Here is a 16,832-nt window from a genome sequence, read left to right on the forward strand (position 1 = left end):
CAGTGAGAACAATTAAGCATTTCCAATTACACACTCACCTCCATTTCTATCCTTTCATCACTACTTCATCATTAGAGGTATTAATACATACAGAGAGGAACCAATGATGTTCCCTGAGATGAACAGCGTCCAAATTTTTGCAGTTATATCCATCAACTCTCACTCAACTGATGAACAGCAATTTGCCACATCCCTACTTCTCAGTGTCAGTGTAGCCACACTGGATTGGGTTTCTCCTCAACAGGGCAACTTTTTCTTTAATAGGGCTGGTTAAGCTTTAATTGTGGCAGGTTGTCATGAAATGTGCAACTTTTTGTGCCATTAGTGGGATTTATCTCTACCAAAAGTTAGGCTACATTCATTGGTACCCCATTGCTGCAATTTGTGTCAAAATGTGGAGTCACAATTCAGTCATCTAGATAAGATCCACATATTAAATGTGACTGATACTTTCTGTGGATGCCATTAAAATGTTGAACGCCCATAAACACAAGAAGAACACGTGCTCCTTGTCACTCGTTTTCTATTGTAGCAAAGGAAATAATAGATTAAGTAAATACCTGCTGCAAATGACTACAGACTAAAAGGATGGAGCTCAACTTGTAGCCTATGAAACTGTAGTTCTGTCAGTAATCATATAAAATAGTAAATCCTTATAATTATGCTCAGGATGATAATCCTAATAGATTCACAGCTTTTGCTCTGTGTCAAAGTAATCCAGGTGATAGCTGTCAATATGCCGCTGAAAGGAAATGGTTGCATTATGACTGAGTTTTGCTGAAACATGACGGATACAATAAGCTAAAGTTAGGGACCATCTAAAAGTGATTTTTATGAACAGTTTTATAAATCTCATTATGTGTAGGAAATATCAGAGGAAACGAATTGAATATGAAATGAAGCTGCATAGTTGAGTCGGATAAGAATCTGAATACAAATATTTTGTTGAAATTAACTGATAGAGATGAAGATAGTAGTTTTGTGTTACACCCCTGTTCATTATATAATGTAATGGCATGGTAATTGCATCGCAGTATCAATTGAAAGCAAGCAAATGTGAAATACATTTAATGTACTGCTGAGGGTCTTCGAGATGTGGTCTTGAATTACCATCAGCAAACATTTCTCAGCATTTCATTTTTGGATGGGAGCCCTCATCCTACATCTTTTACTGTATATTCAGAACTAATTGAAAACTTATTCCGTGGAATAGCACGTCTGTATCTTGGGTAAATTTAATGGAAGACTGAATTTTTGTGTCAGATTTAGAAGGACACTTAGGCGAAAAAAAGGCGATTTCTTGTGCAGCACAGTATGCAATCCCAGTTTGATGCCAGCAAGCTGCTGCTTTTCAAAGGACAAGAAAACAAGCATAAACACATTTTATATTTTATACATATCTAAGCATGCGAATCAGCAGATCGAGTCTCTAGAAAGCAGGTTGAGAGGTTTTTTTCATCTCTTGAGCAGCAAAAACAAGAACCCGTTTAAAAAATAATGAAAAGAGCCTCTTGAAATGCTCTCAGACATCTGGGCAAGATACGAGGAGAAAAAAGTGGGTAAAATGTCATGTTTCCCTTCGTTGTAGCTGCACTGGATATTTGTCAAATGGTCGTGTATGCCAGAGCGGCTGTAATGTGCTAAGGAGCTGGAGGAGAAATAATAAAGAAAAGGTGCACGTCAATAACATTACATTGTATTAAGCCACACACTCGGCCACATAAATCCATCTTCTGCCACAGTCAGAGCTTTCATTTCACTCTAGGGTGCCCACACATACATTTTAATCAGCCATTTGGCCGACCAAGCTGACAACTGCTCGACAACAGAAGCTGATAAGGGGGATGATAAATCATAGCACGACTGCTACAATCATTGGGTTAGTTTCTGAGAGCACCTGCCAGTTTCAGATTTTTCCCACTATTCATGAGTCGATTCCAGGAAACAAGATTAGTGTTTCCTCTCTTCGCCGTCCAATTTCTTCACGGGATGACTGTGATGAGGCCGGGCTGCGTCTTGCATCTTTGCATGTGTACAAATTGTTAATGAAAAAACACAATGCACAAGTGTAGAGGTGGTTTGCTGGCCCCTCAAAAAGTGCCCTGTAGGAGCCGTGTAATCCCGATACTCTCTAACCTTCTCTGCAGATCCCTCCAGGGCAGTAAAAGAGGAATATGTTTTGTTTTAGAGCAGAAGGAATGAAATCAGCTCACTTTATTGGAGGACTGACACCAGCTTGTCGTCAAGTTCTTTCACACAATATCTGGCGAGACTGCAGACAGCCCGAACAATTGCAGATGAAACCAAGTTGTTCAAAGCGAATTGTCCTTTGCGATTCTCCACAGACTGATGTCGATATCCTCTCATATAATTTATATTACATCAAATACTAGACATAGGTAGTTATCTAAATATGCTGTGCTCTTTCTATGCCTATTCACAAAATTCCCGTGTGGTGAATATAAAGACAAGACAGATGAATTCCTCTGTGTTATGATAATGAAATCGGGGGCATTGGGTCCATCTTCAGGAGACCTTCATGGTCCCCTGATGATGGCCTGACACCGTTTTCACTTCTCCATTGAAATAGCTCAGCGTTTTCTGTATATTTGTCCCCAAACTTCCAATATTCCTGGTATCTAGAGGGAGAACATTGATTACTTTGATAATCCTTTGACTTTTATTCTATAAGTGAAACTTTTTCAGGGATTAGCATTAGCATGGGATTAGCATTTGTTCTTATATATTCGTGTTCCCCTCAGGATACATTTGAATAACTCTCACAGTCTCTCTACATTTTCTTGCACTTTCAAAATTGACTCGTTCAATATATGTGTTGTACGCCTCGGCTGTGCACTCTGCTTCGTGCCACTCAGCTAACATTAGTATGCTAACACACTTAATTAAGATGCTGTACATGGTTAACATTATTCCCCCGAAGCATCAGCATTTTAGCATTGTTATTATAAACATGTTAGCATGCTCAAATTAGCATTTTGCTCCGAGCACATCGATCCTTAAGCCGCACAGGGATGAAGACGTTGAGTGTTTTGGAATATTCATGACTTGGACCAAAATCTGGATTCTTACTCAAGCACAAACTCCACTTCATATGTTTGTAGCTTAAAATTAAAACTGGAATGATTTCATCCTTCGACTGCAAGTACGTGTATATTAATTAAACACCATTTAAATATTGTTCAACTTGAATCTGGCAAAATGGATTTACTCAACCAGTCCGTACCACTTTGAAGATAGAGTCATTAGTAGCATAGATAGAATCCCTGATAAGCTACTTGGTCCTTAATGACCATGGATACTCTCTGCTGTAACATAAGAAGAATTGAAACACAATATTGCTATACCATCCTTAATATTGACCTATATACACTATGCCAGTAAATCCTGTGCAACTGAGCCCAACTGATGTATTTATACACCGGGTTTAAAATTAGAGGATTCTTTATCACCTCCATGAAGTCAGTGTGGCAGTATAGAAGACAATATACAATGCAAGAAAACAACATGAAAACAATTCTGTTTTCCCAGCAGCTACAGCTGTGACAGTAAAAACAAGGCGGCTGTTTGATGAAATGCCGGCAATTAATGAGCACCGTCGACTCGCGGACCGCGCCGTCAAATCAGCCACCGCCTTTGAGCTCGTCGAACTTCACACATGCTACCTCGGCACCACAACCATCCGCGCGATTACCGCAGACATCCAAACAGTCGTTTCAGCTTCACGCGGTGGAGGAGCTCCAAAGGAGAAGGAACTGACAAAGGGAGGAAGCAGGAGGCAGGCGCGAAGAGTGGAAGATCTGCAGAGATGGTGGGTGGGCGGGGGGGTAGGGCACAGGAAGTAAACACGCACACATGAACAGATTCAGAAACACACACACACACAGGGGCTTACATGACAAGTCATTATCCGGCATCACCTGCAGAAGACAGAGGAGATGGAGGTAGTAAAGTGGGAAGGCATGGAGGAGAGGAAAGAGGAAAGAGGAAATAAAGGAAAAGTGGTGGTGATTGTGTCTCGATCGCTCAAAATACACAGAGGGGATTTCACTGGGATGCAGTTTTGAAGACAGTCTTCCAGGGATGAAGGACAAGTTGGATTTAGTTGGATCTATTAGCAGAAATTGAAATATGATATTCACAATTAGGTTTTCATTAGGGTGTAATAACCTGAAACTAAGAATCATTGTTTTCTCATTACGTTAGAATGAGCCCTTCATTATATAGGGAGTGAGTCCTCCTCCACAGAATCAGCCATGTTTCTAAAGTAAACCTCAATGGGCAAACCGAACCCTGACTCTTGAGAGGGTCTTCTTCATCTCCCACTAGTTCCCACATTGACCTTCAAGTCGTCCTGTGGCAAACATCTTCATTATAGATTTGGTTTTATTGACACACTCAAACTGTGTATTGTTTATGTGAAGCAATAGATTATGGTAGGGGAAGATAAATCACCAACAGCTTTTGCCATCACGCATTATTATAAGAAAAAATGTATCTCATATTCTATTAATCCTTTTTTGTAGATAAACTGAAGACGTAGTACGTGATTCTTTTTGGGATTAAAAAAATGTATCCTACATCTAAAGCTTAATAAACCATTTAAAAACCAATTTGATAATCTGAAAATTGATAATGAGCTCATTTTCTTGGCTCATTAATAGTTGACATTTTAGATATGCATGGTTTTCACAGGCCAGCTGTTTTGTGGTCGGTGCTCTAATGATATGCGTGCGTCTTTTACTTAAGTGTGTGTTTGCGTGTGTGTGTGTTTATGTGTGTGTGTGTGTGTGTGTTTGCGTGTGTGTGTGGCGATAAGTCAGTGGGTGGGACAGTAGAATAAAGAAGAATAATGTTATTGTTGTCCAAGCCAAAGCCTATTTGTTTACTTACTGACAATTCTCAGCTGCAGAATGAGTCACACAGCAAATAACACTGACAAAACATAGGAGCATCACAGGAAGTTTAATATATGTGAATATGTTTTGTGCATCATTTAAAACATTGCAGAGATGGCAGCATTTTGACACGAAAGACCTGAACTTGTGTAAAACATTAACAACATTGTGATGTCATTGGTCAGTAGTAGATTAATATTCTTTCAATGTAAAGAACTGTTACAGAGGTGGCATTAAAATAGCGACATTACTGTATATGAGCATTTTCTCCATTATCTCCAGTATTGCCGCGGCCACCACAGGTCCCAGTGTGTGGATGAGTCCTGATAGATCCCCATTACCCCAGGTGTGACCCCTCGCTGCTCAGTTCATTAAGCCAGCCACCCGAGTGTCCGGGACCCAAGTCCAGATTTAATCACAACTTCCATCCTCCTGCCAATCACAATTAGATCCTGATAAGCCTCTCAACGATGGCCCCCGAGGGCCCCCGCACAGAGACAAAGGTTAATTTGCAAGCAGCAAGGGCCCCGGCTACAGGGCAAAAGGTCACCCTATCGAATACATGGAGGATGTGTGTGTGTGTAAGACGGGGAGGCTTGGCAGCAATTACAAAGTTCATCAGTATTCATGCGTTTCATTCGTGGCTAATGGGTACATTACCTTCAAAGAGGTGGGCTGATAGGATGTGGCCCTTAATGGGAATTAGCTGGTGGGCAGTCTTTAGGCAGCTGCAATGTAAAGTTATTTTGTCACCATTGTCTTTTAGAGTCCCTCCTCACCTGCAGTCACGTCTCCTGAGCAGCTGCACTGGAGATGTTCAGGGTTTAAATCCAAGTCAGTGAAGTCACAATATTTCACTTTCTCGAGAACAAAGAAAAACATATTCTATATAATATCAGTTGAATTCATAACGAGTAAAACACACCTTTATATTTTACCTGGACTATATTAAAGGGTATTTGCTCCATCGGGTGTCATTCTAGTACGATTATAATCATCCCTGAAATATCAAAATCGGGCTGTTACACTGAGAACATGCATTTTCCTTTTCATAGAAAGTCTTGCTGTGGATAATCACATGCACAAACACCCTATGCATTTGTGTCAGGCTCTGCAGTGAGACAAGGCTTTCAACATGGAGATTTTACTGCTGTGTTCTGCCAACTGACCTACAAAGGATTTAAAAAAAAGAAACGAACCACACTGCTTACGCACTACAAATGTAACAGAAGAGACAGACTAGTTTATTTTGCCCTGTTTATGATTTCATCTCTCTGACCTCGGATTCCTGTGGTGCAATGTCATTTCCAGGCCAGCTGGCAGCCGGGACATGTGAGATCGTGACGCTGGACAGGGACAGCAGCCAACCACGGCGGACCATCGCCAGGCAGACGGCCCGCTGCGCCTGTAAGAAGGGCCAGATCGCTGGAACTACAAGAGCCCGGCCCGCCTGCGTGGACGGTAAGGGACATCCTGGCTTATGGCGCCTGTACTCCAACATGAGCATGTTTTTCTGAAGGCATTTCACATTGAACCACGTTGCTATTGATGCATGTGAGGAAAATGGAGTGAATTGTTCCATTGCCCAACGCCAGATCATGTCATTACTTTGAGGGCTGTGAGGGTTTGGCTGTTTTTAGGTGGACTGCCCTGCAAACGTTCATAGATACAAACCAATTTACTTCATTTAAAAAAATGGCTGCAGGTGGAGATTTAAGTCCCCAACCAACAGATGGGCTTATATTTCATGGAAAAGTGACATTATTTGGCAATTTCAACGGCAATAAATTGGAAAACCATTTGCAAAGTTAGAAATTAGTCTTGTTTTCTCTAATGTAAAATGTAAATAGGATAAATAAGCCCCCGCACACTTTCAGTTGTTAATTTTAATACATTTAATCAACTGAAATTCAATTTGGATTAAGTAGGAGGAAATTAGTGAAATGTAGCTACTATGCAAATTTACTTTAAGTGTATTTTTGTTGCCAACTTCCTCACAAAGATCAGTTTTCTGGTATACAATCTAAATACTGTCATAGTCCTGTGAAACCTTTTCATTTGCTAAATGTCCAGTTGCTTATCACTTCTGAGATATTTGGTGTCAACCCATAAAGGAAAATAATCAGAACGACCAAATTTGAAAAAACATTATTATCTGAGAGACAGTGGGGAAATAGTTGCTGCCATGGCATTTTTACCTACATCCACTGTATGTAATGGGAAGGAGCTTTTTCTGTCGAGCCTTTGGAATGTTTCCCATGTCACCATCCCACTCACGTGACGGCTCTGAGGATGTACAGAAATCTAAACCTTCAGATGTGACCGAATGGTCGTGTGGAATTCTTCATCGTGAGCCCACCGCCTCACAGGGGGCCGTCACCGAGTCTCTCTCACTTGATCTGACCTCTAGCTTTGTGTGAGAGTGGGAGGTCGTGTTCACAATGACTCGTCAATGAACAGCTCTGTTTGTAATGTAAGACGTGGTCCTGTGTCGCTGGTTTTACAGGTATGTGTGAGTGGACGGGGGGTTTACGCCATTGGTTAACATGATACTCTCTGTATTCATTGTCCTCCTTTAACCAAACTGCGTCACACTGAGCCTTGTGTGCTCTGTCTAAGTCCTGCAGAGACAAATCTGATCTTGTAGACGCACCAGTCAGGTGGCTGTCCCCACTCATGCCTCTCCTCCTGGTGAATAACTCGCCCAGATATTGCATAAACCCACAGTATTCAGATATTATCAGGAGGCATTTGTCACCGCGGGGGGTTTGCGGAGCACCGTGGCATTTTGTTCAGGCTGGATACTCCTCGCTTTTCTGAAGAGAGCTTACAGGCTTATCAGCTGGATTTTACAGACCTGCGCAGGTGGATGGCAGTCGTAGAAGGTTGGCGCGAACAATCATCCACTGGGAGGAAAAAAAAAGAATCCCTGAAAATTAGATTCATTCACATACTGTTGATATGTCATCGGGGACATTGTGATACAGCGGAACAGAAACTATGAAAAGTGATGCTGTCACGGGCTGAAGGCGAGGAAGGGCTCTTTTTGGCGTGGAGCACATTTCAAATGCATAAGCAATTTAAAGTGGTTGACACATTGTATTAAAATATGTGAGTGCAAGTTGGATACTGATGGACGACGTAAGAGCTCCTTACGTTCACAGGTTGTCAGAGTTGTACATTTTGGTCCAATAGGGGGTTGAGGAGACTAATGCCAAACAATAGATTGCATGCTATTTTTATTTTCATTTAAAATAGCATGATGGGTTTGCATTCTCAGTCCCAAAATTAAAATTTAAGAAAAGAAAATGGATGTGTGCGTGTGTATGTGTTTAAAAAAAACTCAAGGTTAAACAATGTTATAAACAGGTTGATTATTTTGCAATGTGTGTGTGGGTGGAGATTGTTTTCATTTTGAGAGTTTAATATATTCACAATTACATGCACACGAACAAATGCATATCTGTGTGTGCATATTTTCTATGTCATATTGTAATTTACTGTTTCCTTTCCATATTGTCACACACACACACACACACACACACACACACTCCTTTTATTGCAGTTTATATTACAAAATCCCACAGCTTGATATTATTGCAATGCAAATCTGAATATGAGATACTTGTCTTCACGGATGCAATGTGTTGTTCTTGTTTATTCAGAGAGAGAGAGAGAGAGAGAGTGAGAAAGAGAGATAGAGCTGACATAAAAGACCCCAAACGCCACAAATGGGTTTTCAATCAATTTTAATCTACTTGAGTCCTTGAGGTCTGCTCTCTGTTGTAATATGCCTTTTGCCTTGGCTGACCCGACCCGTGTCCTTCATGCCTCAGTCTCTGTTCACATCGGTCATCCCGTGCATGCAGGATAATCCATAGCTCCATCAACGCTCTCACCCGGCCTCCAGGGCGGAGTGCGGTAATGAAAACAGAGAGCGGGCCGCCGTGTCGCCCTCTGTCTTCCCGTCTTCCGGTGTCTCTCTGTGCATTTTGCTGTTTTGAGGAGGTGAAAAACGGGAGATAAGCCGGCGACATGATAAGCCTGCCGCGGCCGCACTGTTTGACGCGCGGGTCCATGAAGAGACTGGCTCAGAAGAGAGAAAAGTACATTTTTAAAAGGATGACATCCTGGCAGCGTGAAATGATCTCTGACCCTTTCATTTTCTCCATCACTTATTTTCTCTTCTCTACTGCTGTTCTTTGCCTTTCCTCCCTTCTCTCTATCTCTCTCCCTCTCTCTCTCTCTCTCTCTCTCTCTCTCTCTCTCTCTCTCTCTCTCTCTCTCTCTCTCTCTCTCTCTTTCACATGCACACTGTCTCTCTCACTCTCTCGCTCTCTCATGTCTTTGATGGCCCGACCCATTTGAGGCCCGTATCGCAGCCCAGTATCGCATAAGTACACCCTCTCCCATCTGCAATTTCATGCTCTCGAGCCTTTTTACCTCTGTGCCTTGATGACTTTTAAGAGCGCCGATATTGATTCTTATTAGGAGGGTGAGAGAGCGAGAGATTAGAGGGAAGGAGAGAGTTGCCTCCTCTCGCCCCGGCAGCAGGGAGGAGTGAGGGAGCCGCAGACAGAGCTGGGCCGAGCTCCAGAGACTTAGAGGAGCTTTCTGAGGGCGACTGTGGTTGCGGTGGCAGCTCGGCGGGGGTTGTCGCCGCCTGAGGTGAATGTGTTTGTGTTTGGTCTTTTCTTTTTCAATACCAGCCTCCGGTATTGATGAAAGCCCCGCTGGTGACCAGTTTGCCGAGGCCGAGGCCCGCAGGTGATACTTTGATGGTTGGAGAAATCGGTTTGGATTGTTGTTTGTGTGTGGAAAAGGGGAAGAATGATGCAGGAACCCACGGTGGTGGAATGCACACTGACTTAGATCAAATATATATAATATGTATTTGAAAGGTAAACTGTACTTTTTACTCCTTTAGCTTTATTTGGTAACATTATTTACTCATGACTCTGTAGTGTAAGATTTTTTCATACAAAATAATTGAAGTGCTTTTAAATTATGATTCAAGGTTCAGTAAACGTAATCTCCTTATTAACTCCTGAGATCCCACAAGAGCTATGGGAACTCAAACTGGGAAGTTTTGCCCTGTAAAACCGAATCAATAACCTGAATGATTGCCTGTAGGTTATTTACTAGGAGCCATAAATATATCAATAACATATCAATTACAGTCTATTTAAAATGTTATTGTCCTTATTTGATCAATATACCCTATTTAATTTACGATGCAGTTTGAGGTATTCCAGAAACAGCTCAGTTTTTCCTCATTCTTCTGCAGCAGCTCGTCTCCTTCTTCTCTTTGTTTCATGCTACAGATACAACAACTGCACAATTTCAAAATTTTTCCAAACAATTCATTTAAAAGTAAAAACCGATAGAAAGACAAAGGAGACTAAGAGTGGGGGAAATACTGGCGAAACCTGCGGCTTCCCATTTAAGACTTAATTTAACAATTAAGTACGTTAATGTAAAGGTTATTCACACACTGCATCACTATCAAATTAATGTATGCTCTACTTCTAATTAGTATAAACTACTCACATTATCCTAATGAGAGCAAATACGACAACTACTTATCAGCTACAACAGCAAAATGCTCTTTTTCACTTTTGTATTAGTAATAATAAGCCTATATAATCTATATGTATCATGTGAGTTTTCAGAAATGTTTGCTGTCCAGTCTTTAGTCTTGAAATTTCTGCATCAGTTATGACAGTCTTGTAGTATGTGTAAAACTACACTACGGAAGTATGTCTTTTACTTTTACAACTTCTACCGTCAGTATTTTTACGCTTTTGAACACAGCACATTTATGTGTAATGTAATTTTTTTTTGTTATATCTATAATCTGTTCTATCTATAAAAGGACTCCCCTCCCACTGGACTGCACATCCAATGGGTAGATTGCATATGAGGAATAGTTTCAGTGAATCAGTCGGCGGTGGAGACACCAGTGAGCATCAGATTCAGTCTCTGGGCGATTAAACCGTACCAGAGCTCCAATCACACGGCATCAGCCCACTGGTTTGATTGGATCCATGGAGGGAAGGAAGAAGAAAGGAGGGGGCCGTGGTCTACTGGGGAAACAAGTCATGTCAGCTCCAGCAGCCAGTTAGCGAGTTAGCCCCTACCGCACCAGTGTCCGGGGGGAGTGAGACTGGGAAAGCTGGTGCGGTGGTGAATCCGTAATGCGGCTCCATCTCTCTATTCTTCTGTTTCACATACACACACATGCAGACCGAACAGTGATGACCGGGAGCTGTGGCCTTATCCAAACGAGCGGGGGAGGAGAGGGCAGGCGGACGGGGGGACGCAGCCGGAGGTGGGATGCTTCTCCTCGGGGGGGGGGGGGGTACTGGTTTGGAGGATGCAGCCTCCGAACTGGAGTGAGACCTAAATCACGCTGCACTCTCCCTGTCCAATTTTGCATCCCATCTTTTTCTCATTCACATTGGTGATGGTGACAAAATACCCTTTGTTTCCCCATCCTAGTAATCTCCAATTTCTAATTCAGTATTGTTTTTGTAACGATTTATTTTTCAGCCGAGGTGTGATTTGCCTTCCTTGCTTTAAAATGCACGATCCCATTCCTTATAATCTCAGTTATTCACATGAAGGATGGCTTCGCTGTGAAATAATTACTCTGTTCTGTTCCTCTCCCGCATCAGAAATCATTTTGGAAAATACAACTGTGTCCAGATTTCAGTTTTGCAATTCAGTGTTTTTCTGAGCTTCCTGTGTTTTTTGGGGGAAATGCTTTTTGCCAAGCTACCTCTTTTGGAACGACTGCTGCTATTTGGTAGAAGAGGAAATGAAAACAACAGGAGAACATAAGATGTATCCCAAAAAAATAAAATCACATAATTCCAGGGGACTGCTCCAGGAACTTCACAGTGCCAGACCCCCCCCCCCCCCCCCCAACACAAGAACATCATGAAGACAACAGAATTCAGACGTGTTCCTGAATTTCCAACGTCATAGTTTGTGCGCTGAAGATGGAACACTGCGACGACGTTATAAATAAAAACAAAGGCTCTGGGAGGAAGAAGTCTGTTTTATATTCCCTTGGCGAGTCAGCTCTGATAACACCGAGCGGCAGTGAGACGGAGAGAAAGGTCCGCTCGAGCTTCCAGGCAGTGATAAAGATTTAATTGTTTCTTCTAGGTTTTTAGTTTAAGAGCATCGTTTGAAACCCTCAATTTGTTTAACTTTTACAATCATCAGCTGCTTTAGTAAGAACCAGGTTTCTGGCCATTTGCAGTGGCGGACACTTTATTTTGAAAAGGTCGAATTAGGATGAAGTAATTTCTTAGTTATTGGTGGAAAGCAGCATGGATTTCATTTTGACATTAGTGTACATGTAAATCATTTGTCTACCTTCACAATTCAGAACTAAACATGTCGAGTGTGAGTTAGAAAGAACAACTTTCCTGTCGTTGTATCTCAGAACTTGAACATTGTCGAGGCAGCTTGCTCCAACTGTCAAGCCATCGCTTTCAAAGGGTGCGGTAGAGAACGAGAACCCAAACTCCCAAATGAGGAGTGTCTGTGTCTTTTCTTTCATTTTGTTCTCCTCTCATCCTATCTCCCCCTCCTTTCTGGTTTTTTTTTTTGTTGCTTTTCTTGGGCACTGTGAATTTTTGGAAAATATTAATGCGGTGCTCACCCTCCAAAAGCGGCTGGTATCAAAACAGTTTCTTTGTGGGTTTACACGCGCAGGGAAACCGAGAGCGAGTTTGTGTTCTGCAGTGTGACAAGCGGAAACACAACACAAAGAAGTCTTGTATTTTCCCTGCAGGGGAAAACGAAACTGACGAGCGGCGGGCATTAGCATAAAAATAATGCAAAGTGTCATGCTCTGGCTGTGGCAGAGTTACAGGAACTTTTCCTTCCATTAACCTTGCATTATGTTGCTCTTTTTGGCCTCCTCCCTGCTGGATTCCTCAATAAGGAAAATCCATTTTCACGGACACAGGGGTTGCGTTGAATTTGAAACTCCCTTTGCACATATATACAGTATCAACACTGACTAAGGTTATGTCATCTTTCTAACTGCAGCTAAAGAGTCACATTGTTGTATGGGGAAAAAGCATCCATTCATTTTTTCCCCAGATGATGGATGTTAACGTAGCCAGAGATGACTTAGTTATGTGCGTGCATGAGTAATCCCATATGCATACATTGACTGTAAATATTTAATATCCCGGATCATATAGCTCATACAGATGCCATAATGCATTCATGTGAGCCCTGATGCTCTCCCTTAATGAAGCTGCATTATCCACACGTGCCTCCTGCCCAGAGTCCATTGCACAGCGCGTTCATAAATCCACAGGCTGGAGGTGATGAAGTGGACCCAGGTGTTCCAGGGTTCTGAGAAGTTGATAACGTCAGAGGTTATTGATGCGCCATTGTCGTGCAACTTGCTCTCTGTGTTTTATTATAATTAATCCGGGGTTGGGTGAGAAAGAGGCCACTAAAGTTCCCCTGGAGAAGTGCTGGATAAGCACATATACGGACGCAATGAAAAGCAGACACGTTGAAAACACTACCTGCGTTCGACTGACGTGTTCGGCTGTTGTGAGTCTTCTCGCTCTGCCGCAGGAAGTTCATTTTGCTCAGGAGGCCTAAAGAGAAAGCTTTTTTTTTTTGTGTAATTCTGTGCTGGTTCAATGCCAAATCGTTCAGCTGGAGATCGACTCCGCGCTAAGTGTTCCAGAAGAGGGCCGCCCGCTCGTCGGAATAACTCCAACAACGCGCCGCATATGGATTTCAAATGAGCCGTCAGACCCTCGTGTTGAAGTATCGCACGGGCCTCTTGGCGGAGCGGGACTGTTAGCGAGGCCAGCGCACCAATCACTTGGTGTGAGCTCCACAAGTCATCCCCACCATCCTCGCCCCCCTTATAAATCTTCAAGAGCTCATACTGTATGTGTCAGCCCAGCCGTCACTCACTCCCAGTCTTTCACATCCTCCGGGAGTGTGGACACAGGGTGCGGGGTTGTGTGTGTGTGTGTGTGGGGGGGGGTGTAAGTGCTCATATAGATTGAGACATTACATATGCAGTATGCACTTACACATAAAAGCACGCAGTTGAATTAAGTCGTAAACACAGCAGGTTCTTCCCCCTTTTCCTTATTTTCTCAAGTGTTTTTACAGCTTCTTCTCCACGCCCTGGTCGGTGGATGTGGACGCCCGTCCTTTATGTTTCCCATGAGCCTCTGCACGGACAACGCCCCCCCCCCCCCCCCCCTCTCCACCTCACTGATCTTGCTGTAAGATAGAACTTGCTCCCGCTGGGAACGCACATCCGAGGGGCCGTGTCTGTTTGCGCGGCTACAAGCTACAGACAATTAATGAATAATTACTGCTCACTGCTAATTACTGCCTCGGGGCCGGTGCAGCAAATCACAGCAGGACGAGGGCACCGCGTCCGTCTGCGATTGGTTACGTCCTTTCTCCTTTTCTCCCTGGTGACCGGGCGTCTTGTCTGTTAACCCGAACACTGTGACGTGTGTTTTTCTTCGACTTTCAAATGAGTCTGGGTTTCTTTAGGTGTGACTCATCTCATGTGACGCTGTGGCCGTTTGTTGCTAACGACATAGTACATCATAGTTTTCTAACAGCAACGGATTTATGAATAAAAAATAAACATAACCAGCTGGAGAAAGGAATGGTACATAAATGAATATTTATAACAAGTATTGACTTTGAATTGTATAATGATGTATAGAAATAAAAAATGAAAATATATTAATGTGTATAAACTTAACTTAGTGACATAGTACATGTTATGTTTGTCCAGTGAAGGATTTATGAATAAAAATGAAGCTAAACGGCAAAAGCGGATGGAATTATAAAAATGTAATATAATATGCTTTAGCATTAGTAACAAGTATTGACTTTCAAATATATAAAGAAATTTGGCCACAAAATGTACAGTGTGAATCTCTATTGTGTCACATCAACCGACAACAAACACACATCACATTATATCAGTGGGAGGGGGGCAGATTACTTCAACAGCATAAGAAATCCAATCATTCACAGCGGTTCAACACTGCAATATAACAGTGAAAACAATTAATATGCAGAATCACTTAACACATACAGCAGTGATACGTGTTGGCTGACGAGCCTGTTTACCGGATTATTAAGTGGCTGTAAATATTCAGTCCAATCTGTGGCCCGTCATTGATTATGTTCACTGCCATTTAAATGTGACTCGTTGTTTTTCCCTGTGACAACCAGGTCTGAGTGAAGCTGCAGCACATTGACTGGTCAAAGTTTTATTTTCTGTAAAAACTTATTTTAACGTAAAAGTAAAGTATCGTATTGCGGGACTGCAGAATAAAATATGGTATGATATGCTTTTGGATGTAGTAATACTATGAATACTATAACTACTATCACCCCTACCACTACTGCTACTACTACTACTACTACTAATAATAATAATCATCATCATCATAACCAATCTAATAAACATGAAAGATATACAAAAACAATACAAATTCTTTCCATGTGAAGTCGAATATTTATTTACATACTCTCAAGTGTCTAAAATACATTTAGACATTGGTTATTCTGTACACTGCACATTGTCTGATCACGTCCTTGTAATCACCTCTGCGGGAAAAAAAGGAAATCGTGTGTTTGAGACGTCCTCGAAAAAATCCACAATCATTCAGCAGCACACCCCCCCCCCCCTGACAAACACCAAGATGGGATATGTAAAACAACTGCTTGTTCTGCCGTGATTCCCTGTATTTGTCTAAATGTCAGCCTGTGCGGTGAACTTGGCGGAACGTGTCGGGTGCTTGATGGACGCTCGGATGAGGTGAGCCAATCATCTCTGGAGTGCCCGTGCCATTTGGTTTCGGCTGTCATCGGAGGGGGAGCGGGGGTTGCAGGGAAGAGTAGAAAGAGTGCGCTCGCCCACTACTCACTCCCATCTCACTCACTCACTCCCTCTCTCCACTGCGACCCGACACACACGAGTCCGTCTGGCACTGGGAGAGGAGGCGCTTTCCTTTTTAACCCCCATTACTCACAAGGTGCTGATTCCATATGATGGGTGTCAGGGCCCTGCAGTGTACATCTCCTCCACTGCCCGGCACCCACTTATCTTCCTTTCATCGCTTCCTTGTGATTAAACTTCTCTCCCTTTTTTGGTAAGAGCCCAAGGGAATGGTCAGGGCCCCAGTTTTTTGTTGAATGGATGGATGGAGGGAGGGAGGGAGAGATGGGTGAATAGATGTATAGATGGAAAGAGGGAGAAATGGGTGGATGGATAGATGATGAAGGGAGGGATGGATGAAGGAAGGAAGGAAGGGACGGATAGAGGGATGGCTAGGGCTGGATGAAGGGATGGGCGGATGGATGATGAAGGAAGGGATGGATACATGCATGGATAGATAGATGAGGAGATGGAGGGAGGAATGGATGGATGATGGATAGGTTTAGGGATAATGAAAGGGTGAGTGGATGGATGGACGATTGGATGGAAGGATGGTCAGATGTGAAGAGGGAACAGAGGTGGAGATCTGCAATATTTTTCTGTTTTGCAATGTACGGCTGAGCAATAAAGCAATATTCATAATGTATGCAGCATCATGAATCAATAACAATATATCAAAAGGCAAACATATGTTAGTACAATGCTTAATACATCGTGTGAGCGCAGTGAGGAAGTATAACACCTGATTGATTACCTCAGATTTGTAAAATGTTTTGCTGTTTATCAAGTGTTTTTCCTTCTCTGACCATAAAGTTTAAAGTTTAAAACCACAACATTAACTTTGAAACAACGACCTGACATTTATCATTAGAATTGTTAATATTGACTCGTTTTGTAAATATCGGGATATGATTTTTGGAACACATCTTCCAGCTCTACTCGAGCAT

General features: G+C 42.4%; 1 protein-coding gene across 1 annotated transcript in view; it reads left to right on the top strand.

Annotated features, from left to right (window-relative positions):
* The window catches only part of tafa5a (TAFA chemokine like family member 5a), a 133,542-nt gene that overhangs the window by 77,524 nt on the left and 39,186 nt on the right, over positions 1-16,832 (top strand). Inside the window, exon 2 of the mRNA XM_053415157.1 lies at positions 6,228-6,377. Coding sequence (XP_053271132.1) covers positions 6,228-6,377 — 150 coding nt within the window. The remainder of the gene's footprint in view (positions 1-6,227; positions 6,378-16,832) is intronic.

The sequence above is a fragment of the Pleuronectes platessa genome, chromosome 22 (genome assembly GCF_947347685.1).
Source record: "Pleuronectes platessa chromosome 22, fPlePla1.1, whole genome shotgun sequence".
Classification (NCBI taxonomy): Eukaryota; Metazoa; Chordata; class Actinopteri; order Pleuronectiformes; family Pleuronectidae; genus Pleuronectes; species Pleuronectes platessa.